This window comes from Encephalitozoon intestinalis, chromosome II (genome assembly GCF_000146465.1).
Source record: "Encephalitozoon intestinalis ATCC 50506 chromosome II, complete sequence".
NCBI classification, from domain to species: Eukaryota; Fungi; Microsporidia; family Unikaryonidae; genus Encephalitozoon; species Encephalitozoon intestinalis.
Window position 1 is genome coordinate 149,108 of NC_014416.1, and position 26,669 is coordinate 175,776.

The following is a 26,669-nucleotide window of genomic DNA, read 5'->3' on the forward strand; positions in this document are numbered from 1 at the left end:
TGGGGCTTATATAGACTATGCAATGAACATTAAAGATAAAGCATGGAATGGAAATCCATATGAAATAGCTTTAATCCTTCTTTTCATCGGAAACGTAGAAGATATTTATGGTTCCTTGTTCGGAGCTCAGCTTAAGCTTATAGAAACCTTTTTCATATCGAGGATATTCCATTATGGTTTCCGAAGGTGCCTTAACTGCAAAAACGAGGTTTCCATCTAGAGAAGGAAGGTTCTGGAGGTCTGAGTATGTAACATATGCATTTGCAAGATTCTTTTCCGACTGGGAAAGCATTGAAATCTCTTCATTGAGCCTGAAAAGGGTTTCGTCCAGATCATCGCCTTTTAGAACATTTTCTGGATTTAGATAGGAATTCTCCTGGTTTTCCTTTTCTTCATCATCAAGTAAATACCGATCTATGTTTCCGCCAATCCACTTTGCGTTGCTTACAGACCATTTACTCAAAAGTCCTAATCCTTCCAATACATTCGTTATGTCGTATATTCTTCTCTTTCCTACATTCAGCTCTATCGATGCCTGGTGAATGCTTATGTTATGGTCTGGTGCCATACTCACAAGCTTTAGAAATCTCTTGGTAAGGTTGTAAAGCGAGTTTTCCGATCTAATAGACGACAATCTGTCCGAAGTCGATTTTCTTGCCATGAGGGAGTTTCGGCAGAAATGGTTTTAGTCGAAATAAGGAAGCAAGTTTTTGATTTGGGGCAATTCCCACACACCCGAAAATGAAAACCTAAAGCATCAGGCAGTTGCATACATGGCAGAGGCGAAAGCATGCCACACTTGAGAAAGACTTAAGGTTCTTATAAATGTTATTAATTTCTCCACCCTTTATGACTAAACAGAAGTTTGGGCTAACAGCCAAAAAAGAAGAAGATTTTTCCGAATGGTATGTACAGGTTATAACAAAAGGAGAGATGATAGATTACTACGAGATTAAAGGATGCTATGTGATGCGCCCCCAGGGACAGTTTGTCTGGAAGTGTATCCAGAAATGGTTTACCGAAAAGATTGAAGAACTTGGTGTCCAAGAATGCTATTTTCCCATGCTAGTTCCCAAGTCGACGCTTGAAAAAGAGAAGAACCATGTGGAAAATTTTTCCCCCGAAGTAGCATGGATTACTAAGTGTGGAAATGAGGTCTTGGGAGATCCAGTTGCCGTGCGTCCTACATCCGAAACAATAATATATCCTTCTTTTTCTAAGTGGATAAGAAGCCACAGAGATCTTCCTCTAAAAATAAACCAATGGTGTAGTGTGCTGAGATGGGAGCTACATGGGACCCTCCCTTTTATAAGAGGGAAGGAGTTTCTATGGCAGGAAGGGCACACAGCTTTTCTGACGAAAGAGGAATCGGATGTGGAGGTTTTTGCAATTCTGGATCTTTACTCCAGAATATACTCGGAGCTCCTTGCAGTTCCCGTGATAAAAGGAAGAAAGTCAGAAAGCGAGAAGTTTGGGGGAGCAGATTACACCACGTCCATTGAAGCCTTTATCCCTGGATCAGGCCGGGGAATTCAAGCGGGAACCTCCCATTCCTTGGGACAGAACTTCTCAAAAATGTTTGATATTAAGGTCGACACAGAAGAAGGATCCGAAAATAGCAGCTTTGTCTACCAGAACTCCTGGGGGCTAACCACCCGATCCATTGGAATTGCAATTATGATACATTCGGACAACCTTGGGTTGGTGCTTCCCCCAAGAGTAGCTATGATTCAGGTTGTTGTTATTCCCTGTGGGATAACAGCATCCTCTTCGGAAGAGGACGTTGAAAGTTTACGCACATACATAAGCAAAATACATGCCCAGCTCAAAAACTTCGTTCGTGTGCATGTGGACGATCGGAATAATGTAACTGTTGGATTCAAATTCAATCATTGGGAAATAAGAGGGGTTCCGTTAAGGTTAGAGGTTGGGTTCAAAGATATGGCTAACTCGGAAGCTTGCTTAGTTAGAAGGGACACCCGTGCCAAAAAGCAGGTATCTGTGGAGGATATCGGGCAGACAGTAATGGAGGAAATAGATACCATGCACAACGATATGCTTAGTAGGGCTACCACAGAAAGAGATAGGAGAATTTCATATGTAAGAAGCTTCGAGGAGTTTATGTCTTCTCTTGAAAACAAAAAAATGATAATGGCACCGTGGTGTGGAGTTGATAAATGTGAAGCCAACATTAAATCTAAAACCACAAAGTTTGGGCCCAACGGAAATGTAGTTTCGACTGGGGCAAAGACCTTATGTATTCCTTATGAGGCAAAGTCCTGCAATGGAATGGAATGTATCAACTGCAACCAGAAGGCTATCCATTATGCTTTATTTGGAAGATCCTACTAACTTACAAGTCTCTGTCGCTACCATAATTATTAAAAAGACAAGGAAATATTAACCGATTTACATTCCATGGAATAATTCTTTATATTAAGAAAAGATATTTCTCCTCAATGGAAGAAGGGCCGTACCTGGCCCAATCGCCCCTCTGGAAGTCATGCTAAAACCTGAAATCTCTCTTCCAAGAGAAGACAACCTTCTGGAGTATGGTTTTTGGGCTCGGCCTTATCAAGTATCCTTTTTTCCAGCAGAGCTTTGATTTCTTTATACGACTCCTCGTGGGATTTGGGAGAAACAATTTCCGAAGAAAAGCGGTCGAGAAAATGAATGGCAATTCCATTAGTCCATCCAAATCCGACTTGCGCCGTATATTCCCCCTTATATCCAGGTGACCCAACCATCTCACAACTATATTTTTCAAAGATCCCCCTCTTTGTCTCGTCAACAACGGATGTAGAAACAGATATGTTTTCTAAGTAGGATCTAACCATATGTAATGCCATTTCACGCTCACCCACTCTTTCTAAGAAAAACGCCACTATATGCACAAGGGGAGGCCACATGTTGGGAAAATCCCATTGTAAGGTACTGTCCTTATTCTTAGATCCACTTGCAGGCATCCCTCCCGGATGTCCAAATATATCTTCTGCAAACATATTCAAAATGTGGTAAACGCTGACACCTTTGTCTTTTGGAGGAGGGATCCCATAGCACATCGGCATTAAGTTTGAGGCATAGAACCCAGGAGATGTATGCTCTCTTGTTTCAATATCAAAGTCATTCCATACACCTTGTTGATCGTTCCATAGCACATTATTAATGGCATCTTTTCTTTCTTCGCTCTTTTCTTTGAAGTACTTAGAGTTCTTGGAGTTTTTTCCTTCGATTATCTCATATAGCTTCGAAATGATACATTCATTGGCATACATTACTGAATTCAGATCCGCAGGAATCCTTTTGGAGACTCTTATGGAATCAAGTTGCCCGCTTAAGCCTAGCCATCTGGATGAAAAGTCCCATCCCGATTCGGCTCCGGCTTTTAAGTCGGCATAAATGTCTTCTGCTCTTCTTCTGTACTTCTCATCTCTGCTCTTATTTTGCTCTGCAGTTTCCCTGTCTTCACTATAAGACTCTGCTCTTGGCGTAGTATCGTTAACCTTGTAAACATTAAGTACATACGACTTTCCGTTCTTTTCAACCCTTTCAACTTTTTGGGTCATGAAGAAAGTATGCTCTGTTACTGCCGCATCCAATCCCCTCTTGATAGTGTTTTCTATCTTCTCCCATGGTAAGTGTTTATAAAGAGTGAGAAGCATCTGAGGAAAGTATGGAGGCTGAGACCTGTTTAAATAGTATGTCCTAAGTCCATTAGGAATGAATCCAAACTGCTCTATCAGACCTATAAAGTTCTCCACCATTCCCACGGCAATTTTTTCCATACCGCTTCTGACAAGTCCTTCTAAGATCCAGCTACTATCCCAATAATAAGCCTCTTTGAATCGGTCTCCAGGAATAATAAATGGATTCTTGACCTTTATCATCGTTGAATACTGTCCTCTCTTCAACCTATTCTGCCTTACGTAGATCTTACCCCATGCATTTTCGAGTTCTTTCCCGATTCTAATCAAGTTTGCTATAGATTGTTTGTATTGGCTGGTCTGGAAAAGAGGATTGGAGCCATCTGAAAGCTTTTCCTCAAGCTTGATTATATAGCTCGAGGTGTTCTTGGGCATATCTGCCTGAAGCTCTTTATCATCTTTACCAAATATAAGTTCGGTCTCTGGCTCAAAACTATTTTCATCTACAAACCTCCAAAAATCCTCCTCTTTTTCAAAAGATCTATTTTCTCGAAGCATGTTTCTAAGAATCTCATCAATTTCTTCTGGAGGCTTAGTAAACACCTTATCAACCAAAATCTTGCTATCCTTTGTAATCTTACTTACAAAAGAAACCTCGAGAAGTTCTGAACTCATTCGGGAGCCAGGATCCATAATTCCGGAAGCCCTTACGGGGATTATTGTACAAGCGGCAAGGAAAATATAGCGCAATTTTACCCCGGAAGCCATCTCCATTTCTAACCTGTTTTTTGCTTTTAAACATTTGTAATAGTTTATTTAAGTTAAATTGTGCAAGCTAAATTATTCTATAATCATTCCTGGTTATTGGTGAGATGTCATCTTAAGAGTCATCCCTAAAAGGAAGTTTAATATCATTATATTGAATTTACTTAGAGGAGGTGTGCAGCTTAAGTTATTTATATGTTTATTTCAAAAAAAGCCTACCCTTAATGGCAGGAAACTTTTTGCTAAGTATTTCCATAATGAACTATGTTTTTATGGTTTATTTGAAAATACGTGAGCTCAGGCAGTTGTTCAAGCCTCCATCCAAGACATACCTTAGGCTGGCTACAATGGATCAGATAAAAAAGACCAAGGAATACAATAGAGACAAGCTATTTATGTCCGTTTTCGAGCTCACAATTCTTCTTGGGAGGGATATATATCTGATCAAGAAAGGAGTGTTGGAGGAGGTGTACAGCATCAAATACTTTATGAATAGTTACTATGGGGATACATTGTTCTTGCTAGGATTCGCCCACTTCCAAAGACTCTTTGACCTTCCTTTGGATCTAATTTCCACATTTTACATTGAGGCAAAACATGGATTCAACAAAACCACATTTCCAACATTTCTATTGGACTTCGTGAAGATGACGGCTATAATCACTGTTATATTTGCTCCTTTTTCACATATTGTAATGAGCATTATTCGGAAATACCAGAAAACATTCTTCTGCATCTATCTATGGATTTTCATAGCCATTTTCCAGATAGTCCTTGTTATTATATATCCGATTGCCATTCAGCCTATATTTAATAAGTTTGAGGAGATGGAAGAATCGGATCTTAAGACGAAGATCCAAGAATTGGCAGAAAAGGTTGGGTTTCGTGCCAATAAGATACTGATTATGGACGCCTCGAAGAGATCTGGCCATTCGAATGCCTACTTCATAGGAATTACTAAGGAAAAAAGGATTGTTCTGTACGACACTTTGCTAAAACAGGCAAATGAAGAGGAGGTTCTTGCCATTCTGTGCCACGAATTTGGGCATTGGAAGCATAGCCATGTCATTAAGATGGCATCTATGGTTCTTTTGATTCAGCTATTTTACTTGTTCATATTGAATGTTTTGATGAACTCCCGTTCCTTTGGGAACTTCATACTTGGGAAGGATTTGCCACTGCTTATAAGGTGTGTTTATTTCCTCATGATAATCGGAGCTCTCAGCGTTCCTATAGACATGATAAAAAACTCTGTTTCGAGATACTTTGAAAGACAAGCAGATAGGTTTTCTGTGTCCCTTGGTTATGGAAAGGAGCTTTCATCAGGGCTTATCAAGCTTTTTGAAAAGAATAGTAGTAATATGGATCCTGATCCGCTTTATTCAGCTGTAATGCACACACATCCCACTTTGATTGAAAGAATCAACCTGATTGAAGGCGAGATGAATAAAATCAAGTAATTTCTTAAGTATTTATTTGGTGCCCGATCCCTTGAATGAAGATGGCAGAGGCTTGCATAGATTTAGCTCCACTGGTAAAATCAGCAGTGAACTTCTTGTATCGTCTATCTTTATCCAAAAATATGAAGTCGAGGCATTGCTACAAGAAAATGGCCCAAGAGTTAGAGAAAATAGAAGGACCTCTTTATTCGCTGGACTACCTGAAGAACATCAAGTGGGCTGGAGCTAAAACAATTGAAAAGATCCAGGAGTTGATAGACAGAAGAATTCTAGAAGACATAAAAACGGAGGAGGATTTTGAGAAGTATCTGAATGTTCTCTCACCGAGGGCATATGAAGAAAGCAAAAGAAAGTTATGGAAAGAAGGCACAGAGAAGAGCGATTCCAAGGATAAACAATACAAGAAGGAGAAAGACAACATATCCAAGAAGAGAAAATACATTCCTGGATATAGAACAGGAAGTTATGGAATAATGAAAGCACTATGGATAAGAGAAGGGATTGGTAGGCATGAGATAGCACGGATAGGAAGAAATTACTGTGACTCAGAGTTTGACTTTGGATCAAGACATTCTGCTTGGTCATCCATGAAAACACTAGTTAGAAAGGGATTTGTGTATAAAGAGGGAAGATCGAAATTCTACCTTACAGACGAAGGAAGGGAGCTAGCAGCAACAATGTTTGCAAATACATCTGTTGTTGAGGAGGAAGACGAGATTACACTTCTGGTAGATACTAGGGAAGTAAAGAGTAGGAGATCCAGGCTGTTTTTCCAAGAGTATTTTGAATCTCAACAAATCAGGCACGAGACAAGAGCTCTTGAGGTAGGGGATTTTCTTTGGGTCAGAGGCGAGAGGGTTTGTAGCTCGATAATCGAAAGGAAAAGAGGAAGCGACCTTGTAAGTAGCATAGTAGATGGAAGATTTAAAGAGCAAAAGAACAGGCTGAAAAACACAGGAATAAGAAAGATTTTTTATATTGTAGAAGGACTAAAGAACAGCCATATGCAAAATGTAGGTAAAGAGACTATAGTATCGTGCATGGCGGCAACTAGGCTGGAGGGATTCATTGTCATGGAGACAGAAGACATAGGCCAGACAGGCTCAGTGATCCGTATGATAGATTACGAAGTGAAAAAGGAACAAGAGAAAAAAAAGAAGACTTCGAACAAATTAGACCATTGCGAAGAATCCAGTGAATGTCTAGAAGATCCTGACGAAGAGATGGAGATGAGCTATGAAAGCTTTATTGATAAAAGCACTAAGTCGAAAGGAAAAACTCAGACCTATCTGCTGTACATGTCTCTTCTCTCTATTAAAGGAATAGGCCATAAAAAGGCGCTTATACTGGCCGAACGGTATAAGACAATCGGGGGACTAATAAGTAGAGTAAAAGCTGATGGAGTAAACAAGCTTTATGACTTTGAAATAAACGGAAAAAAAATATCTAGAAAGAATGGAAATGACATAATAGACTTTTTTCTGAAGTGACACGGATTGATAAGTGGAAATATTTTGCTCCCAGGATGGGAGGGATCAGCGAGAAGTTGAAAGGACTAAAGTTTATGCAAAGAGCGGAGAGAAAAAACAATGGGGATGGAGAGGTGTCGTTTTCGACGTACTTTTGCAAGAAAGGAATTTTCAGTTACTGCAGCAAGCAAAAGATCCACGATAAGGAAGACGAAGCTCAAAAAAAGGCCAGGAACTAGAGCATTCCCATATCTCTTATTAAATATATGTATCCTATACGTAGGCTTTCTTTCTGGACCCTTTTGTGTTAGTATTAGATGAATGAAGATGGAGTGAACATAAAAGAACTGATAAACGCCAGATTTCAGAATCCAAAGTTTGTCTACGATGGAAAGAGGATGAGAGTCCTACAGGAAAGGAAGGTAGTTGACTATACATCGGGTATTTGTGTTCAAAGAGTGAAAAGGAGAATTGATCCACTACAAGTCAACACGAGCTTTGAACTTTCCTCACAGATTCTTAACCTAAAATCCCCAGAGCTATGCTACAATGATTTATCCAGCCTATTTACGACAAAGATCGAGCATGTCAGTGTCAACAAAGTCAAGTGCCCTGTTAACATTGTCAGATGGACTCCTGATGGAAGAAGACTAATGAGCGGAACAGCTACAGGGGAATTCACATTGTGGAATGGCTATGGATGCAACTTTGAAACTATCCTTCAGGCACATGAATCACCTGTTAGAGGGATGGCTTGGTCTCCTTCGGGCTCGTTTTTGATATCCTCGGACAACTTTGGGATAATTAAGTACTGGCATCCATCGATGAACAATATACAAATAATACAAGGACATGCAGAGGCAGTAAGAGATCTTTCATTTTCTCACAACGATAGTAAGTTTTGCTCGGCTTCGGACGATTCAACAATAAAGATTTGGGACTCGATTGAAGCAAAAGAGGAATCAGTCCTTAGAGGTCATAACTGGGATGTAAGAGCAGCACAATGGCACAGATATAAATCGTTGATAGCAAGTGCAGGGAAGGATAATTTGGTTAAGATGTGGGATCCACGTACTGCAGAGGAGCTATGCACTCTACATCATCATAAGAATACAATACTAGCCTTGAAGTGGATGGGCGATGAAAACTATCTCCTTACAGGAGGAAAGGACCAGGTGATAAAAATGGTGGACATTAGAACAATGGCTGATGTGTTTACCTACAAGAATCACAAAAAGGAAGTTACATCAATAGGAATACATCCTTGTATTCCAGATATGTTTGTAAGCGGAGGTACGGAAGGAGGGATCTACTTTTGGCAAGCATATACTCAGGTGCCTTTGGAGGTTATCGAAGAGGGCCATGAGGGTACTGTGTGGTCACTAGATTACCATCCTGTGGGACACATCCTAGCATCTGGATCTGTAGATCAAAGCGTAAGATTTTGGGTTAGACCAAGGCCAGACGAGAATGCTGAATCTACTGTTGGAGGATTTGTTGATGAAGAAAACAATTCTGATGGAGGAGCCATTCCAGGACTGTAGTGTGGGTCTCCCTCCATGAAATATATATTTAAATGTTTGTGTGCTTCTATTATTAAATATGTTGTTGGGCTTTTTCTGTTTATCCTAGAAAGTTGGATAACTACAATTGAGAAAAAATAAAAACAAATCCTGGATGATTACCGAGTACGAATACGATTTTGTTATTCTTGGAACGGGGCTAGTAGAGTGTGCGGTTGGATGTATCTTGGCTGGAAAGAATAAAAAAGTTATTCTAATAGATAGGAATCCGATGTACGGATCGGATTTTGCAACGCTGAGATACACAGAATTAGAGACGTACTTTCGGAGCTCAAACATGGTCCCCGAACTGAAAACCTATGATTCCGAATTTTCGGTTGATCTTACTCCGAAGCTGTTCCTTGCGGATAGTAAGATGCTGAAGATGCTAGTCAGGTATGGGATTGATGAATATTTAGAGTTCTGTAGAATTCCCGGATCTTTTCTATGGAAAAGAAAGCTATATTCTGTCCCGACGAACGAGGCTCAGTCCATGACCACTGGGCTTATAGGAATATGGCAAAAGCCAAAAGTCATGAGGTTTTTTTGGAATGTCCGGGACTATGCAAGAGCCGCAATGAAGGGCAAGTCTTATCAATTCAAGAGTACTATGAGAGAAGAATTCAAGGAGTATGGACTTACGGAAGAATCGATGGAACTTATAGGGCATGGAATAGCCTTGAATCTTGACGATTCCTATCTGGACAGACATCCCAAAGAGACGTTTGATAAGATCTTAACGTACGTAAGGTCTATTATATGCTATGAAAACTCGATGGAGTCACCTTATTTATATCCAAGATATGGGCTTTCTGAAATTGCTCAGGGATTTGCGCGAAGTTGCTGTACAAAGGGAGGGGAGATAATGATAAATGCGGAGATGCTGGAAATCGATGAAGCAAAGATGGAGTTGTTAGTTCGAGAACCTGTCAACAAAGAAATCTTGAAAATAAAGGCAGGAAAGATAATTTCAGATCAGTCCTATTTCCAGAAAAGTGTTGTTTTATATGAAGTTATAAGAGGAATATGTATAGTACGAGGGGATTCGGTTGATATAACAAAGGGAGCTTCTTCAGCCCAGGTGATCTTCCTAAAAGGAGAGCTTGGAAGGAAGAATGACATCTTTGTTGTTGTATTGGGATCTGAGGAGAAGTCTACGCCTGAAGGCTATAAGGCGGTTATTATAAGTACTGTGAGAGAAACAGATAATCCTGAGAAAGAGATAGAGGTTGTTTTGGAGAGGTTGGGGGATGTTGTAAGGTACTTCATTGATGTAAAGCCGGTATACGAAGCGGAAGACATGGAGAATATAGTTTTTACAAAGGGTGTGGACGAATCCCCCCACTTTGAGGACATTTATGAAGAGATAGAAAGGATTTGCAAAAAGCTAGACGTTTGTTGACTAGCCAATCACCTCTGAATTTCCGGTGATAAGAGGCTTGTTAATCTTTAGAAGCGAGGTTACAACTATTGGATTTCATAAAGCCCTTATGGAAATAAAGACAGGGATGATAAGTGGGGCTCTTTCGTCTTGCTATTTGAAGACTAATAAAACATCAGTTATATGCTGCATCTATCTAGAGCAAAAAGGAGAGACGGAGCCACAAACCGAGGTACATTTCTCCGAGGGACTACCTCTGCAGATTCGTTCAGGAGTTAGCTCAATCGTAAAGTCGTTATTTTCAACAAAAACTAGATCTACAAGGATCAAAGTGACATTCCATGCTGTGAGATGTGGAGAGGACTTGTTTTCTTGTCTTGTAAACTCTTTTTCCGTATGTGCCATACTATCTGGGATTGGGATCATAGATACCATTTGTTCTAGTACTGTATATGCTGACAAGAATAACATTTCGCTTACAAGTCAGTTGAATTCTTTCCCTCTACACATGGTGTATATGATTCACAAGAAAAGAATCATGCAGGTGCATTTTGATGGGTGCCTTGACTCTTCTCTTTTTGTTAAAGCCACTGAGAGGCTTGTCCAGACATGTGTTGAGCAGGCCGACATGTTGAGATTAACAATAGAGGAAATTACAAGAACAGGATGAGTAGATGGAATTCTTGGATCTCAGCATGATGAAATGGAGAATTCCCAGGAACCCTGCTATGAGCTTGATAGAATCGGAAAAGAAGGAAGAGGATGGAACAAGAAGAAAAATTTTTGTGGTGGTTGGAATGGCAGGAAGCGGAAAAACAACTTTTTGCCAAAGATTATATTCATGGATTTCTCAAGACAATTGCACGATAGATCCAGCCACAGGATTAAATTCGCATATATACTCTATAAATACTGATCCAGCAGTGGTGAATACAAAGATGCCTTTAAACCTCGACATAAGGGACGTTGTGGATTATCACGAGACGATGGAGAAGTACGAGTTAGGGCCAAACGGAGGAATTAATACATGTTTAAACCTATTTCTTTTGAATATAGGGGAATACATTGACAGAATAAAAGAAGAGTACATCATCATAGATACACCTGGGCAGATCGAGGCCTTTACATGGTCATCGCCAGGATATGTACTGATTGAGGCGTTGAAAACCGTTGGAGAAGTTATTCTTGTATATGTGGTTGACTCTGTGTCTTCGCACAAGCATGCTGTGTTCATGTCGAATATGATGTATGCAGCTTCTTTAATGTGCAGATATGAGGTTGAGACACTATGCCTTTTCAATAAGAAGGACTTGTCAGGAAGTGAGCTTCTTGAGGAATGGATTAGCGACTATGAAAGCTTTAGGGATTCGTTGAACGATGAAGATATGTTTTCTCCTATTCTAGGATCCATGGCCCTCCATTTCGAGGAGTTTTATAACTCGATAAAGACTGTGTCTGTTTCTTCGTCTACAGGAAGTGGGAAGTCCGACTTTTTCGATGCTGTTAACCAAATTATGAATGAGAAGTATCCAGAAAATAAATTTGAATAATGACAAAGTCTATGCTTGCGGAAGCAGTTCTCTTCTCGACCAAATTTTTATGATTTGCGATCCCCTGGCGGTCTATGAAAGCTAAGGATAGAAGGAATCGAACCAAGATGAAAAGCATAGATAGTATTTCCAGAATCAAGGAATCTAAGATTGCATACTCTCTACCTCATGGGCCCTACAGAGTAGTTTCAATTGTTTCTCTAGGAGGAGGCTGTGGAAACTATTTCGACAAGTACTTGCATGAGAATCGAGGGCTATTCTTCTCACCGGAGTACAAGATCAACTATCTATTCAAAGAGACTTGTGGAGTTAGTGAGTTCCATATTGGATACCTCTGCAGAGCAAGCGACATAGTGGTATTTTTTATTAACTCAGATGAGATTGATGACAGTAAGCTTAAAATAATCAAGAAGTTTGTTCCAAGCTGTCTATTCTGCATATCCAACCAGAGATTTAAAGATGTGGCTAGAAAAGTTGTGAAGAAACACTTCCCAAAGGAGCGAATAGTTGAGATAGATGGACTTATGGGGGTATTGAGCAACGTGAGAGTTAAGAACACGTCGGTTTGCAAGAGGCCGTATATTGTTCCAAGTAATGCTTATTCTGATGGAGAATACTTCTATGTCGAGGGCTTTCTAAAGCGTGGATTCCTGAGTGACAAGGTAGTTGTTAACGGACGGTATGAAATGACTATTGAGGAGATTTTTACGGATCGGCTATATAAAGGAGAGGATTTATGTGTAAGTGTTGACATTGAGAAGACTTCTCTAGCAGAAGGTGAAGAGTTGGAGTCTGATTGCAACTCGGAGTCCTTGGAGTCTGGCTGCGATGAATACGAAGAAAAGGAAAATGATGAAAGTGAAGAGTTTACCACTGATGAATCATCTACTGAGGATCGGCCATCTCTTATAGACAAATACTCTGAGTATAGAGGAATAAGAAATCTTTCAACATGTAGCTTCAAGTCATACAACTTCCCAAGCCATTACAAAAGTCTTGTGTTTTTTGATGACTTTAGGAGAGCTGAAAAGCTGATAACTGAACAAGATAGCATAATTCCTAATGACCAAATGGTTAAGATAAAGCTTAGGTATGAAGGACTTATTGAAGAGCAGATATACGTGGTGTTTGGATGTTACGAATATGAAAAAAGAAAGACCATACACAACTTCCATTTTGAAGGAATAGAACCTCTAAAGGAGGAAAGTATGGTGGTTGATCTAGGCCATAGGATTATTGACATACGTCCTATGATCACAAGAAACTTAAACCATAGAGTTTTCAAAAAGCAAGAAGAACTTGAGTCTGGGGTTGTTAGCTTTATTGGGCCAATGGCGTTTGGCCTATCCAGAGTGCTCCTATACAAGAAGTCTGCTCTGGGGGAATTATCTAAGGAAACGCTTGTTGCCGTCGGGATGAATGGATTTACAGGAGACAGGATTATTTTTGAGGAGGTAGTGCTTCAAGGAATCCCGTTCAGAAACAAGAAAAGATACAGTCTTGTCAAGCGCATGTTTAATAGCAAGGAAGAAGTCATGTACTTCCGAAACATTCAGCTGTATATGCGAAGCGGAAAGATTACTGGGTTTATAAAGAAGCCGATAGGTACAAAGGGGATGTTCAAGGGATACTTCACACATCCAATAAAATCCGGAGATAAGGTGATGATGTCCTTATACAAAAGAGCCTTTTTAGAAGATCAATAAATGCCATACTCCAACCGTATTTAGATTTAGTTTTTGTTTCCCTGGATGAAAACGTATATCAAGGAGAAAAGACTAGGGGAGGGAACATACGCCGTGATATATCTTGGATATCGATGTCTTCCTCAGGACAAGCCCCTTGTAGACTCTGGTACAAAGATAGAGGATACGCCTGTAGCGATAAAGAAGATAAAGCTAAACAAGTACACTCAAGGACACGAGATAAGTGCCATAAGAGAAATTAAGGCTTTGAAGAGAATAAGTTGCAAGTATGTTGTCAAGCTCCTCGACACTTTTATATATGACAAGTGCATCCATATAGTTTTGGAATATGTCGAGACCAATCTTGAAAATGTAATAAGAAATCCTGATAAAATCATCATGCCGGGAGACATTAAAGCATGGATGCTAATGGTGCTGAGGGGAGTCTACGAATGCCACAAACTATTTATAATCCATCGGGACATAAAACCGAACAATATACTTATCACAGCCGAGGGGATGGTTAAGCTTGCAGACTTTGGACTTACCCGAGGAATAGGAAACAAGATGACCCCTCAGGCAGTAACTAGATGGTATAGGGCACCCGAGCTTCTCTTAGGATCAAGGGATTATGGAAGCCCTATCGACATGTGGTCGGTGGGATGTGTGTTTGCAGAACTTTTTTTAAGAGTTCCTCTATTTGCTGGAGACACAGATATCCAGCAGCTTGACATGATCTTCAGGGCTCTTGGAACACCTAAAGAAAAAGAATGGCCGGGGTTGTCTACTTTACCCTCGTTTCTTGAGTTTCATCAGTACGAGAAAACGTCTTTGCGTCCTTTGTTTTCGGCTGCGTCCTCAGATGCAATAGACTTACTAGAAAGACTCCTTACTCTGAATCCCGGCAATAGAATAAGCTGTGACGATGCCATAAAACATCCATACTTCAAGTCATTTCCATCCCCAACACCCATGGGAAAGCTTCCTGTCTAAGAAATACGGTCTTTCGTACAAAACTTGTTATGATGATATAGCTATACTGACTTATATAAAAGAGCTAAAAAGATGGATTCTAGGTTTATTTCCACTTAATTGCATTTGGCCGGAAAACAAAAAACCCTTCAAATAATGCACTCGAGAGATTTTGCATCCCAGGCCATGCACCAAACGAGTAAACAGTTTCCAAAAGCATTTGAGGGACAGAGAAGGCCAAAGATGAAAATTCCAGACTTTCCGTCAGAACTCGAGAAGGACCAAGCATCCTTTTTTTCCTTTGATACATCAGTCCAACCTCCACCTCTTAGCACAACAAATTGCTTTATTACCGAGACAACAAACACAGATCCTAATCTTCTGAGATCCACAATGTATACTCTTCCTACGGATACTGATACCTTTGAGTCAATGGAAATTCCCTTTGGATTAGTTCTCAATCCTTTCAATCAGAAAGCTATGGCAACCGAGTTGGACAAAAGCATTTCTATGAAGTGCTGGCAATGCCAAAGTTACGTCAACATATTTACAAAGATCGAAGGAAACACTTTCTACTGCAACATTTGTAACTCAAAAAACCAGGCAAAAGAGAAAATAAGTAGCGAGGTTACCAGATATTCCACAATAGAATATGTTGATAGGGTGAAAGAGGAAAGAATCACAAGGCCAGAGGCTGGAAACATAGTTTCAGAAAGTCTTTTCAGGACTACAATGATTGATGGGCCAGCATTTATTTTTGGAATCGATACTACTGCATCTCCATTAATGGAGCATGCATTCAAAGCTATGAAGCTTTTGATTAACGATGAAAACTTTCGATTTCTGTTTAAGAAAGTTGGAGTGATCCTGTTTTCCAGCACTGTTTCTTTGATAAAGCCATCGGGGGGGATGATTACAGAGGTTCTACTGTCGGACAGGCTTCAACTTCCGTTTATCTCTCCGGAATTCTTAATGGATTCCGAAGACGATGGGCTGATGAAATCATTAATGGAGTACGTTATGGGAAAATCCGAAGACAAAGGAAAGTTCAAAAATGGATTTGAAGATTGCTTAAGGGTTGCAATTTCTATAGCAGGGTATTGCAAGGGCTCAAAGATGGCGGTTTTTTCGAATATTCAAGACAAGGTGGAATATGAGGAAGTGGCAAAGCAACTCATCGAGGTGGGATGTTCGCTAAATGTTTTTTCAACACAAAAGACATCTGCCACCAAGCTGTGTGCTTCCACTACAGGTAAATGTTTTATATATAGCCTTGAATCCCTCAGCAAGCTGGGCCCAGACCTCCTAAACCTAGGAGTCACAAAGAGCTCATACAAAGTGCAAGTCGAGGCAAAGACTTCGGATGCCATAAGGAAATTGAGTTTTTATGGAAATACAGTCTTTGAACATCTAGGGTTTCAGGACTTTGCACATATGGATGATAAAACTGCATTTGGAATGACCTTTTCCTTGGAAGAGCCGCTCCAAAATAAGTCTAAAGTGTATGTCCAGGTGATACTAAGATTTTACTCTTTTGACGGGTCAAGTAGGGTTCTTGTGATGAATTCCAGCTTTGAAGGATCGTCGAGAATTTCAGAGGTCTATGCAAGCCTCAGCTTTGACACTCTGGCATGTATATATGCAAAATACATAGCAATGGACGAAAGCACTGCCAAGGAACATTGTAAGAAGGTAGAAAACTCGATTAGCCGATCTCTTAAGTATTATAGGGATAACTGTTGCAAAGAGGCGTCTAGTTCCCAGTTTGTTCTTCCTGAATCTATCAAATTGATCCCTTTGATATACCAGGCAATGGTGAAAAATAGCTGTTTTTCCAACAACATAAGCACAGATACCATGTCTCGAGTGACTGGCTTTACTGTCGAGGAAAATCTCAGGTTTTTTTATCCGCGCCTATTTGCATTTACCGATTTCTACATAGACAAATCTCTGGAAAAGGTCAAAGCTCTCAGACTCAATGTTGAGTCGCTTAACTCTGAAGAAATATATATCTTAGACAACTCTCAGAAGATATATATCTACATTGGAAAAGACGTAGATATTTCTCTGAAGGAGGCTATATTCAGAGATAAAACAGAGGAAAACGAAGTTCTGGATAAGATGATTGATGAATTCTACACTTACTATGATAGTGAACTTCCAGTTATATTTGTGGAAGAAGGAAAAGGTGGGTCGGAGGTTGAATTTGTCGGATATATGGTTGAGGACAGACTCAACGACATACCCTCTTACTCTGATTATATATGTGAGCTTCATTTTAAGGTCAAAAATGCTTAGGAACAGTTTCCTTTTTACCCTCCAGGAGGGAAGGCAAACTTAAATAAAATCGTGAAATAGTTTTAATTAGTTGTCTCTTTACACTTCGTCATCTCTCTGTAAGTCTTCTTCAAGCAGCATGGAATGCGCTAGGGTCATCATGCCACAAACTGCGGATATCGCAAGAAGCCCCACTATTGCTTCCCTGGAAAATATAAAGAAAATCAGTATTCCAACAGCCCCAGCTATACATACGGATCTAGGCTCGAGCTCAACATTAAAGAGAGTTGGCTTCGTCTGGTACGCATATGCAGTGACAGCAATAATCCCAATGAGTATAACCAATTCTAGACGATAAAGAACATATATCAATGCAAATGCACTTGACATTGCAAGATAATGAAATTTAAATCTATCAAGATTCACAAGGATTCTCCTTTTTGCAACGCTGAAATCTCGTGGGATAGAGGCCTTACGTATGCTAAAAAAGTCTCTTGCTGCATTTTTGTCCCCAAGCGCCTCCTTAATGTTTTTCTGAAAAGTCTTTTCTTCGTGCATTCCTCCTTGCATGTTTTCAAGGGGCTTCTTTGTTTAACTACTAAAGATATTCAGCTTCATTTGTTTCAAAGGTGATTGATTTCAAGCAAACACTGTTCGTTACCAATAAGATTTCCTCCTTAAGAGACGTTTGTTACAAATTATCCAATTAGATTTTTTCCCAGATGGAATTGGTTATTTCAAATAGGGAAACATCCGAACCAATATCAATAGTAAAGACATCTCCCATTTTCTTGCTCTTAATCCTGCAATACTTCCTTCCGTCACCTTCAATGAACTCGGTTCCAAAGCCCTTGACAATCTCAAGATATATTTCGTTGAAGGAAGGTCTCGAAAGTGCTCGGAGTTTCTCCTCTTTTTCTTGAATCCTTTTATCTGTTGTGATGATTCCGGCCTTTATCTTTTCGTTTTCGTCTTCGAGTTCAACTATCTTCTTAGCAAGCCTCAACTTTTCATTGTTTATCTCCACAAATGCGTCATTTTTCTTACTATGGGTATATGAATACTTTCTTACCTCTCCCTCAAGCTGCATGTTTTTCTTTTTAAAGAGCTGAACATTTTCCTGAAGAGTCCTGGTCACTGTTTCCATCTTCAGTCTTTCTTCTTTCCTTTGGCTATCCAGCGCCATGAGTATATTCTTTTCGGCCGGATTCTTGAATTTTTCGCACAGATCTTGTAGCAACGTCTTTGCCTCTTCCATTTGGGTATGCTTTTTTTAGTTTCAGGTATTCATGGGTTTGTAGAGGTTGGGACTCTGTAAGGCCCCGTGTCTGCAAGTGCATAGGTTGGATGGCCGAGTGGTCCAAGGCGCTGGCTTAAGGTGCCAGTCTCTCAGGAGGCGTGGGTTCGAACCCCACTCCAGCCATTTTTCTTGGTGGAATTCCGGGCTTACTTTTGAATTCTTATCAAAAATACATTAGAGATTTCTCTGCACAACAATAAATAGGTAGAAAACCGATATTTTATTTCTTCAACGAAGCAGACCTTTGGCATCTTCGTAATTCATTTTGGTATGAATACTTCCTTGAACAATTCCTTTACTAGCCCTTACATGGGAATTTGGATATCTTGAAGTAATCTTCTCAATTAAGCCTTTGTTGTCAGACACATTTCCAGCTAGGATAGTTTCCTCATTAACAAATACATAAACAAGACATTGAACACTACTCTTAAGGGCTTCACCACAAAGTAAGCCTATAAATCTAACCAAATCTTTTCTAGTACAGGAGTCTGTTGGCTGATAATAATAAACCACCGTTTTGTCATCTAAATTTGAGGTATTCTTGGCCTTTGCTATCAGTTCGAGAATTTCCTTTTTGTTTTTGGCATATTGAGCTCTGCTAAGCTCTTCTCCCTTCTTCTTATTCTTTTGGTTCAACACTTCAACTTTCTGTCTGTAGAATAATGGAATTGTCTTATCAACATTAACAACTTCCCCTATGCTAAGCTTGCTCAAGTAGATCTCTGCCTCCATATCAAGCTCCTGTGCCTTTTTCCCAGTTACTGCAACTATTCTTCGAGTGTTGGCAGATACACCTGTTTCACTAATGATCCTGAATTTTCCTATGTCGGAAACATTAGTTACATGCGTTCCCCCACACATTTCTTCAATAGTTAGTCCATTGGCCTTCATGGTTATAACCCTCACCTTTTCTGGATACTCTTCATTTCTCATCCGAACAATATTAGGACTTTCCATTGCCTGCTCCCTGTCTAAAGTAATAGCTTCAACGTCTGTGTTGCTTTGGATAAACTCATTGACCTTTTTTTCAACCTCTTCTAATTCTTGATTTGTTAATTTTCTCCCCTCAAAATCAAATCTAAGCTTTTCTGGATCAACAAGGCTTCCCCGCTGCTCCGTTTGGATTATAGTACGTAGAAAGAAGTTTAGCAAATGTGTTCCAGTGTGGTTCTTCATTATTTTTTTTCTCAATTCTTGATCATACATCTGCAATGCCTGGTATGATGCACTTCCCTCCAATATTCCTTTATGCACTACAAACCCTTTGATTGCTTGTGTGTCCATAACGTTGAAAACACCTACGTCCTTCTCTCCATCATAAAATATTATTTTTCCAGTATCACCAACCTGGCCCCCACATTCTGCATAGAAACAGGTTTTGTCAAATACAAGCCCAAGTTCTCTTCCTTCAGGTATTTCATTGGGCTTAGTGATGATTTCCTTCCCTTCTATGCCAAAAAAAAACGTGGCATTAATGCTATTCTTTGTATACTTGAAGGAGTCATCTGTACGGGGGAATTTGGACTGAAGGCCTGCATCAATGTTTAGTTTCATTCCTTTGGACATCTTACTAATTTCAACTGCTTTTTGCTTGAAGCTCTCAAAATTGGTGTAGTCGATCTTAATATTTCTTTCCTTAGCCATAATCTCCGTTAGATCAACTGGAAATCCATATGTATCATACAGCAAAAACAAATCCTCTCCACTTATTTTCCCGTTGTTCTCTGCAAGCTTGTGGAATCTTTCAATTCCTTTCTTTAAGGTCTTCATAAACTGGAGTTCTTCCTTATTCACACAGTCCACAGACTTGAGTTCTATTCCTATTGCATGTGCAGCAATCCCAACAAGTTCTCCAAGAACCCCCTCCTTCAATCCTAGAACTTCATGAGCATATCTAACAGCCCTTCGAAGGATTCTTCTCAGCACATATCCCACTCCGTCATTACTGAAGTCAACTTTGTCGTAAGTGCAAACAGCTATGGTCCTGCAATGGTCGGCCACAACTCTGAAGGCGACGTCAATACTCTCTTCTGTGTCGTTGTATTTGAAGTTGCATCGATCCTCTATGGCTTTGATTATCACTGCAAAACTATCTATCAGATAATTAGATCGAACATCTATAAGTATACTCAAAAGCCTTTCAAGGCCTATCCCTGTATCTATACATTTTCTTTCAAGAGGAACAAGGCCAGAGATGGTTCGATTGTATTCTATAAATACAATGTTCCAGATTTCAATAACATTAGGATCGTCCTTGTTCACTAGCTCAGAAGCATCTCTGTTTCCAATTCGGTCGTAATGGATCTCCGTACAGGGTCCACAAGGCCCCGTATCCCCCATCTCCCAGAAATTGTCTTTGTAAGAAGCCGATAGAACTCTCTCTGAGGGAAGATATTTGAGCCATATATTTCCACTTTCTTTATCCAACTCTTCATAATACGTCACATATAGTTTGTCCTTGTTCAGTTTAAGTACATCGACCAAAAATTCCCAGGCAAATCCTATTGCTTCTTCCTTGAAGTAATCCCCAAACGACCAATTCCCCATCATTTCAAAGTATGTGTGATGATATGTATCCTTCCCCACGTCGTCTAGATCATTATGTTTTCCTCCTGCTCTAATACATCTTTGGACGCTACAGGCTCGACGCAAGTCATCCCTTTCTCCAAGCAAGTTCTTTTTGAACTGCACCATCCCACTGTTTGTAAAAAGTAGGCTGTCATCTTCAAAAGGAATCACAGAACTCGAGCTTACAATCTTGTGCGATTTGGAGGCAAAATAGTCTAGAAAAGATCGGCGTAGCTTTTCCGTTGTCCACATCATTAGGGTTCAAAAGTTTTCACAATGAATAGATATTTATTTTGTTTTTATAATCTAGGATCCACTACAGCCTTAAATAAAATATTCATACTTTCTAACACCATTACCTAATCCTTCCAGATAATTCGTTTCTTATTTCTTTAAGAAGTTGAATGAGGTTCTTCGGGCTCATTCCAGAATCCAAAAGCTTGTACATTTGATCAATTGTATCCTCTCCAAAGTGCAGCTTTAGCTCTTTAGCAAACTCCAATATGTCCTTGTATCCATCTTCCATGCCAGACCAGAGAACAACACCAGGGGGAGACAAATTTTTTGTTCATTTTTGCCGATGGTACGGCAGAATTACTTATTTATTCTGGCGACTAATCTCTGCCATCCTCTCTAGATGTTCACTAGTCGGGAGGCTTTTAGAGCCTTGAATCTCTCTTCCTCCAAAACTGTAGTCAAAGTCCTTTTCAATAATAAATCGTATATCTCCATTGTCCACAATATTCTTTCCCTTGTGCTTGCACAGAAGCGCAGATCGATGAATTATATCCGATAAAAACTTCTCTGTTAGGAGCTGAAGGTTCCTTATTACGTCCTTATCAATCTTTTTGTTACAAAGCTTCAAGAGCTTTTTTGGGCAAAGAAAGTGATGTTCGATGTTCATTTTGGGGATCAAAAACTCAACAAGACTATTTTCCCCTTTTTCTCAAATGGTAGAGATAATAGATAAAATACGGGAGATAAAATATGCAGATGAAATGGATTATATTGTTGAAGGATTGGTTAACAATGAAATAGAGGAATCCTTGAGGTTAATACTTGACTTGACAAATGATGAGAAGTTCAAAAGCTACATGAAAGAATCCAGGTATTTGGATGAAATAATCCAGGTAATATCTGAGAAGGGGGTATTAGAAACTACATCCGGTATGGTGCTTGAGATATTATCAAGGACTTTCAATCCATATTCTCTTGTTGATTTCAAGGGTTTATTTAAGGTCCTGGCGATGGCATTTAATAGGTGTGAAGTGGAAAATATATCGGCAGAGTCTTCTATCTGTGTCCAAAGGGAGGCAAACTTCATTACAGAAATACTAGAGAAAATTCCGATTAAGTGGTATTCTAAATTTTCTAATCACACAGAGCTCAGAAAAGTGGTTTTTTCCTTACAGATGTGTACAAGCAGAAAAGTGATAGAATGGAACAAGTTTCTGATTTCTCTTCTAATGAAGCATCCTGAATTAGGAATTATCGATGATTTTGCTTCCATTCTATTGAAGAAAGGTAGAAACTACGAAGTAATAGCAAATTATACAATGTTTAGGGAAAATGCTGAAAAGTTATTTCTTAGTGAGAACTTCAGACAGTGTTTAAGAAGAGTAGTTATAAAGGAGTTCATAAAAGACAAAGATTATAAAAGGCCCAGATACATGCTGAAAGGACTTACCCCGAAGTCTCTTGTCCTGCCAGTTCCCGAAACAAAAAAAAAAGAGAGCTTGGGAGGAATAGAAAAAGACTCAAAAAGCTTGAGTAGGAAAAGATTTTTGATAATAATACTTATCAATTTGCTTTTTAGAGATTTCCATTTAGACATTCCTCTAAGCTTGATTGAAAGAGCCTATTATAGTGTGGATGAAATAACCAGATGTTACATAGCCATACTTCTTCTTTCAATTGAATATTCGGAAAAGAACACTGTTCAAAGTATACATGTTGAAGATCTTAAGAAAGATGCGAGACATCTACTTTCCATCTCCAATACATGCTTATGCGAAGAAATCCTAAATAGATTAATCAAAATATCAAGTTAGCCCCAAGAAAACATTGTGATTCATCTCGATTATCGATTGAGTTTCTTAGGCAGAATTTATTTTGTTGTATTTTAAACCCCAGCCATGGCAGACAAATCTCTAATTCAGGATGATAAAGAAGTTGCAAGAGAGTTATTTGCAATGATTAAACAAGACACTACTGCAATAGAAACAGGCCTTGATGGAAATGTCAGCGGTGTGGTAACCGATAGAGGAAAGCTTTTGGTTGCAGAACATTTCTCCGATATGGGCTTGTCAGACGAACTTCTAAAGGCCATTTACAACAGGGGTTTTGAAAAGCCGAGCTTAATTCAAAAGTCTGCAGTTCCCCACATCCTTAAAGGACACAACATTGTAGTCCAAAGCAAAAGTGGAACTGGGAAAACAATAGCTTTTACCTGTGGGATCCTTGGAAATGTAAATGCTGGGGAAGGGACCCAGGCATTAGTGGTTACACCCACTAGAGAACTAAGTACTCAGGTCACCGAGGTTATTTCAGGCTTTGCAGAATCTCTTGGAATGAAGGTTTTTTCGGCATTAAAAAATAAGACTACAGACATTGTTAGGGAGGAAGTTGTGGTCGGAAGCCCGGGAACGATTCTAAAGCTCATTGACCTTGGGAAGCTTAATCACAAGGAAATTAAGATGGTGGTTCTTGACGAGGCAGATATCCTCCTTGATAAAGACATGATGGGAACACAGACATTTAGAATACTCAAGCTTGTTTCTGGTGCACAAATTATTTTCTTCTCTGCAACATACTCTGACCAAGTGAAACAGACAATCGAGTTCTACACACCAGATGCCGTCAAGATGTATGAAGAGAGAAATGGAAAACCCGAAGAGATTAAGTTATTTTACATAGAGGCAGAAGGAGATAACAAAAGAAAAGCATTGAAATCACTTTATGAGTATCTTTCAATCAGCCAGATGATTATATTTGTAAGTACAAAGGCAACGGTCAATTACTTAAGAAAAAGACTGGAAGATGATTTACATTCAGTATCATGTCTTCATGGAGATCTGGAGATTGAGGAGAGAGAAAAAGCAGTGGAGGAGTTTAGAACTTCAAAAACCAAAATTCTCCTTACAACAGATGTCTTTTCAAGGGGGATGGACATTCCTCAAGTCAATCTAATTGTGAACTATGATCTTCCAATATACAAAGGTGTTGCATCTACACAAACGTACATTCACAGGATAGGAAGATCTGGAAGATTTGGAAGGACTGGGTTTGTGGTGGATTTTGTTCGGGATGAAGAGCTGGAGGCATATCTGAAATTCCAAAAGGAATTGAAATTTGCATCAAAGAAATTTACAATCAAGGCGCTTGAGGAGGTTGCAGAAGAGATCGACTAGTAAATAAATATCTTGAGACTTGGAAGTATGAAAGAGTCGGCTTTCTGCTTGGCACAATATATGTATTTATTTCAAATAAAACTTTTGATATGTAGGCATGTTTAAAAATTAATTTTCAAAGTCCTTAGAATGGAAGGTCTAGAAGATGATTTCATACCGGATTTTACACATTTGTCTGTTGCAGGGGAAGTGGCCGATAGAAATAGCTTGGTTAGACAGGAGGGGGATGTCGTGTACATTTCAGTGGGTAATCGACTCAACGGATGGAATTTAAGATTTTCGGAAATTGAGAAGAGTATACCCACTCTTAAGAAAAGAATAACCCATTTCGACTTTTCCGATGGGGTATTGGTGATAGGCTATGAAAACGGAGCTATCCAAGTGCATTCAAGCGAAATAATATCGTTCCGCCCACACTCTAGAAGAGTCACAAAAGTCTCAAAGATAGGAGACTATATTTTGTCTTCTTCGGCAGACGGCAGCATCATTTTATACGACTTAATTGGAGAGGAAATTCGAATATCGTATGAAGGAAATGACATATGTGTCGAAAAGTTTTTTTCTGATTCTTCGGTAGTTATTGGAATTTGTTCTGATAATGCATTGAGAATCTGGAATCTCGAAGAGAAGCATGTAAAAAGCGTCCACATCTTTGGAAAGGCCATAAAAGACGTGTTTGCCGTCAATGAAGAGGCCTTAATATTTTTCAAGGATGGAGAATGTATTTTCTATAATTTAGTAGAGAAGACATCTCGTCCCTTCAACAAATTTAAGAAACTAAGGAATATCAAAGTGAGAGGGAATAAGATGTTCCTTCAGAACAAAAATAAGTTACACATATATGAAATAGATAGCAAAGATAAGATTGTACTGAGAGATCTTGAAGCTGAAAAAATAAGCGATAGATATACTGATTTTGATGTGATGCCAGATGGAGGGCTTTTGTTTGCTACTATTGACAACAGTTGGGAGTGCTTAAAGGATGGAAAGATATACCCATTTGGATTTCACAGAAGTGAGATTCTGGGCCTTGAGACCTGCGAGGACAAGATTGTCACAATGTCGAAGGAAAGCATAATCTTCTGGGTGATAGACAAAAAAGAAATGAAAAGAGTTGGAAACATACAGATAAAAAACGGAAAATGCATGTGCATATGGAATGGCCATGTGGTAATTGGCGGGAGTGAAGGACTTTCTTGCTACTCAGGCTTAAATTATCTCCTAGTTAAAGAAGAAAATATAGGGCCTATATCATCTGTTTTTGCCACCAGACAAGAACTACTTGTAGGGAAAGATAACAGCCTTCTGTTCTATGACAATAGATGGGTTGTTTCAAGAACATTAGAAGTAGAAGACCCCATATCGTCGATAGAAGCTTCTCAAGACGGATCTCTACTTTGCATAGGTCTCTTAAATAGCAAGGTACACATATATGGTATGAACGAATTGAATCTAAGAATTACCCTTTATGGACATGCTCTTCCAGTAAGGTCTATGAAGCTATCTCCCGACAATTCGGAAATCCTCACATGCGGTTCAGACAAGACCGTTAAGATGTGGGGAACACAGTTTGGAGAATGTAGGAAAAGCTTCATTGGCGATTCAAGAAGTATAGAATATTGGAACAAAGATCTGTTTATGTTTACATCAGGTGTTATTCAGTACTTTAAGAGATATGAAAAACTTAAGGAGTTCAAGAACCGCGAATCAAACTTGGTCAAAATAAGAAAGGACATGATGATTTCCTGTGGAAAGTTTAATGTTGATCTTTATACCATGAACAAATATGAATTTCAAAAAGAAGATGAGGAGGAAAGCAATGAGGAAGAAGTTATGAGGGTAGCCAAGATAATGAATTATAAGATGTATGACCGTTTTCTAACCGAATTGGAAGAGTTATCAAAGGATTTCTCCAGTGACAACATTAAGACGTTTTTTAATGTTTTAATGGATATAGACTTTTGTGAACTGGACAAGTTTTTATGTCTAATGAACTCTTCCGACATTATCCAGGTCATGAATGTATTGCATGAATGTTGTAATTGGAATGCGATACTGGTTGCAAGGGTATTCATTTCTTTGGTTAGACTCCACAAAGATATATGTATTTCCCATCCAAAGTTCAAGGTTTTTCTTCAGACGATTACCGATAAAACAAAAGAGGTTAGAACTCAAGTTAGCAGAAACCAGGGACTTCTTCTCACGAGGAAAAGTATAAACAAAGAACAAAGCTTTAGCGTGGAATAAATTGCTTTCAAACCTATCTAGATACAATAACTATTCAGAAAAAAGGTCCTAACAGAAAGAATTTAGATCTGAGGGACAAGTATTTCAAAGTATCTTCATCAGGCTTGGCTCAGTTTGATAGCATCCTACGTTTTCATTAAAAGTTTTAAAAATTGGCTCCTTAAATGATTATTTGAATTCACATGATTTGTTGAACTAGTAGAAAGATAGAAGTATATCTTGAGAAGGATCGGATTTACATTATAGAAAGAAACAAACGCTCAGGAATTTCTAATAGAAATACTGGAAGAAGTTCTGGCATAGTGGAACTTTAGATTATAAGATAGTAGAATTTGGAGAAGAGACTATAGATAATAAATAATGTATTCCAAATGTAAGT

General features: G+C 39.1%; 21 protein-coding genes and 1 non-coding gene across 22 annotated transcripts; 15 read left to right on the forward strand and 7 right to left on the reverse strand.

Moving 5' to 3' along the window:
- Positions 1-70: 70 nt before the first annotated feature.
- On the reverse strand, positions 71-661 carry Eint_021310 (E2F/DP transcription factor; the record flags this gene model as incomplete). The annotated part of the gene is made up of 1 exon (XM_003072442.1): positions 71-661. The coding sequence occupies one exon, from the start codon at positions 659-661 to the stop codon at positions 71-73; it is 591 nt and encodes a 196-aa protein (XP_003072488.1).
- A 188-nt stretch (positions 662-849) lies between these two features.
- Positions 850-2,352, forward strand: Eint_021320 (prolyl-tRNA synthetase; the record flags this gene model as incomplete). The annotated part of the gene is made up of 1 exon (XM_003072443.2): positions 850-2,352. The coding sequence occupies one exon, from the start codon at positions 850-852 to the stop codon at positions 2,350-2,352; it is 1,503 nt and encodes a 500-aa protein (XP_003072489.2).
- A 149-nt stretch (positions 2,353-2,501) lies between these two features.
- On the reverse strand, positions 2,502-4,418 carry Eint_021330 (alpha-alpha-trehalase precursor; the record flags this gene model as incomplete). The annotated part of the gene is made up of 1 exon (XM_003072444.1): positions 2,502-4,418. One exon carries the CDS (start codon positions 4,416-4,418, stop codon positions 2,502-2,504), a length of 1,917 nt encoding a protein of 638 aa, XP_003072490.1.
- Positions 4,419-4,633: 215 nt separating this feature from the next.
- On the forward strand, positions 4,634-5,869 carry Eint_021340 (CAAX prenyl protease 1; the record flags this gene model as incomplete). The annotated part of the gene is made up of 1 exon (XM_003072445.1): positions 4,634-5,869. One exon carries the CDS (start codon positions 4,634-4,636, stop codon positions 5,867-5,869), a length of 1,236 nt encoding a protein of 411 aa, XP_003072491.1.
- Positions 5,870-5,904: 35 nt separating this feature from the next.
- Positions 5,905-7,359, forward strand: Eint_021350 (Ercc4-type nuclease; the record flags this gene model as incomplete). Its single annotated transcript, XM_003072446.1, has 1 exon — positions 5,905-7,359. One exon carries the CDS (start codon positions 5,905-5,907, stop codon positions 7,357-7,359), a length of 1,455 nt encoding a protein of 484 aa, XP_003072492.1.
- A 35-nt stretch (positions 7,360-7,394) lies between these two features.
- Positions 7,395-7,577, forward strand: Eint_021355 (uncharacterized protein; the record flags this gene model as incomplete). Its single annotated transcript, XM_009163563.1, has 1 exon — positions 7,395-7,577. One exon carries the CDS (start codon positions 7,395-7,397, stop codon positions 7,575-7,577), a length of 183 nt encoding a protein of 60 aa, XP_009161827.1.
- A 78-nt stretch (positions 7,578-7,655) lies between these two features.
- Positions 7,656-8,882, forward strand: Eint_021360 (WD40 domain-containing protein; the record flags this gene model as incomplete). Its single annotated transcript, XM_003072447.1, has 1 exon — positions 7,656-8,882. One exon carries the CDS (start codon positions 7,656-7,658, stop codon positions 8,880-8,882), a length of 1,227 nt encoding a protein of 408 aa, XP_003072493.1.
- Positions 8,883-9,015: 133 nt separating this feature from the next.
- Positions 9,016-10,302, forward strand: Eint_021370 (RAB protein geranylgeranyltransferase component A; the record flags this gene model as incomplete). Its single annotated transcript, XM_003072448.1, has 1 exon — positions 9,016-10,302. One exon carries the CDS (start codon positions 9,016-9,018, stop codon positions 10,300-10,302), a length of 1,287 nt encoding a protein of 428 aa, XP_003072494.1.
- An 88-nt stretch (positions 10,303-10,390) lies between these two features.
- Eint_021380 (uncharacterized protein) lies at positions 10,391-10,951 on the forward strand (the record flags this gene model as incomplete). The annotated part of the gene is made up of 1 exon (XM_003072449.1): positions 10,391-10,951. The coding sequence occupies one exon, from the start codon at positions 10,391-10,393 to the stop codon at positions 10,949-10,951; it is 561 nt and encodes a 186-aa protein (XP_003072495.1).
- A 58-nt stretch (positions 10,952-11,009) lies between these two features.
- Positions 11,010-11,831, forward strand: Eint_021390 (conserved hypothetical ATP binding protein; the record flags this gene model as incomplete). Its single annotated transcript, XM_003072450.1, has 1 exon — positions 11,010-11,831. The coding sequence occupies one exon, from the start codon at positions 11,010-11,012 to the stop codon at positions 11,829-11,831; it is 822 nt and encodes a 273-aa protein (XP_003072496.1).
- A 74-nt stretch (positions 11,832-11,905) lies between these two features.
- Positions 11,906-13,537, forward strand: Eint_021400 (uncharacterized protein; the record flags this gene model as incomplete). The annotated part of the gene is made up of 1 exon (XM_003072451.1): positions 11,906-13,537. One exon carries the CDS (start codon positions 11,906-11,908, stop codon positions 13,535-13,537), a length of 1,632 nt encoding a protein of 543 aa, XP_003072497.1.
- A 45-nt stretch (positions 13,538-13,582) lies between these two features.
- Eint_021410 (Kin28-like Ser/Thr protein kinase) lies at positions 13,583-14,509 on the forward strand (the record flags this gene model as incomplete). The annotated part of the gene is made up of 1 exon (XM_003072452.1): positions 13,583-14,509. One exon carries the CDS (start codon positions 13,583-13,585, stop codon positions 14,507-14,509), a length of 927 nt encoding a protein of 308 aa, XP_003072498.1.
- Positions 14,510-14,644: 135 nt separating this feature from the next.
- Positions 14,645-16,786, forward strand: Eint_021420 (Vesicle coat complex COPII subunit Sec24; the record flags this gene model as incomplete). Its single annotated transcript, XM_003072453.1, has 1 exon — positions 14,645-16,786. One exon carries the CDS (start codon positions 14,645-14,647, stop codon positions 16,784-16,786), a length of 2,142 nt encoding a protein of 713 aa, XP_003072499.1.
- Positions 16,787-16,864: 78 nt separating this feature from the next.
- Eint_021430 (prenylated rab acceptor 1-like protein) lies at positions 16,865-17,335 on the reverse strand (the record flags this gene model as incomplete). Its single annotated transcript, XM_003072454.1, has 1 exon — positions 16,865-17,335. One exon carries the CDS (start codon positions 17,333-17,335, stop codon positions 16,865-16,867), a length of 471 nt encoding a protein of 156 aa, XP_003072500.1.
- Positions 17,336-17,471: 136 nt separating this feature from the next.
- Eint_021440 (uncharacterized protein) lies at positions 17,472-18,023 on the reverse strand (the record flags this gene model as incomplete). The annotated part of the gene is made up of 1 exon (XM_003072455.1): positions 17,472-18,023. One exon carries the CDS (start codon positions 18,021-18,023, stop codon positions 17,472-17,474), a length of 552 nt encoding a protein of 183 aa, XP_003072501.1.
- Positions 18,024-18,106: 83 nt separating this feature from the next.
- Positions 18,107-18,188, forward strand: Eint_021450. The gene has a single exon. It is a non-coding gene; the product is annotated as a tRNA-Leu (tRNA).
- A 105-nt stretch (positions 18,189-18,293) lies between these two features.
- Eint_021460 (alanyl-tRNA synthethase) lies at positions 18,294-20,888 on the reverse strand (the record flags this gene model as incomplete). The annotated part of the gene is made up of 1 exon (XM_003072456.1): positions 18,294-20,888. The coding sequence occupies one exon, from the start codon at positions 20,886-20,888 to the stop codon at positions 18,294-18,296; it is 2,595 nt and encodes an 864-aa protein (XP_003072502.1).
- Positions 20,889-20,988: 100 nt separating this feature from the next.
- On the reverse strand, positions 20,989-21,159 carry Eint_021465 (uncharacterized protein; the record flags this gene model as incomplete). Its single annotated transcript, XM_009163564.1, has 1 exon — positions 20,989-21,159. One exon carries the CDS (start codon positions 21,157-21,159, stop codon positions 20,989-20,991), a length of 171 nt encoding a protein of 56 aa, XP_009161828.1.
- A 72-nt stretch (positions 21,160-21,231) lies between these two features.
- On the reverse strand, positions 21,232-21,537 carry Eint_021470 (putative transcription initiation factor TFIID subunit TAF12-like protein; the record flags this gene model as incomplete). Its single annotated transcript, XM_003072457.1, has 1 exon — positions 21,232-21,537. The coding sequence occupies one exon, from the start codon at positions 21,535-21,537 to the stop codon at positions 21,232-21,234; it is 306 nt and encodes a 101-aa protein (XP_003072503.1).
- Positions 21,538-21,583: 46 nt separating this feature from the next.
- Eint_021480 (uncharacterized protein) lies at positions 21,584-22,684 on the forward strand (the record flags this gene model as incomplete). Its single annotated transcript, XM_003072458.2, has 1 exon — positions 21,584-22,684. The coding sequence occupies one exon, from the start codon at positions 21,584-21,586 to the stop codon at positions 22,682-22,684; it is 1,101 nt and encodes a 366-aa protein (XP_003072504.2).
- Positions 22,685-22,768: 84 nt separating this feature from the next.
- Positions 22,769-24,043, forward strand: Eint_021490 (ATP-dependent RNA helicase; the record flags this gene model as incomplete). The annotated part of the gene is made up of 1 exon (XM_003072459.1): positions 22,769-24,043. The coding sequence occupies one exon, from the start codon at positions 22,769-22,771 to the stop codon at positions 24,041-24,043; it is 1,275 nt and encodes a 424-aa protein (XP_003072505.1).
- A 129-nt stretch (positions 24,044-24,172) lies between these two features.
- Positions 24,173-26,290, forward strand: Eint_021500 (uncharacterized protein; the record flags this gene model as incomplete). The annotated part of the gene is made up of 1 exon (XM_003072460.1): positions 24,173-26,290. One exon carries the CDS (start codon positions 24,173-24,175, stop codon positions 26,288-26,290), a length of 2,118 nt encoding a protein of 705 aa, XP_003072506.1.
- Between the last annotated feature and the right edge of the window lie 379 nt (positions 26,291-26,669).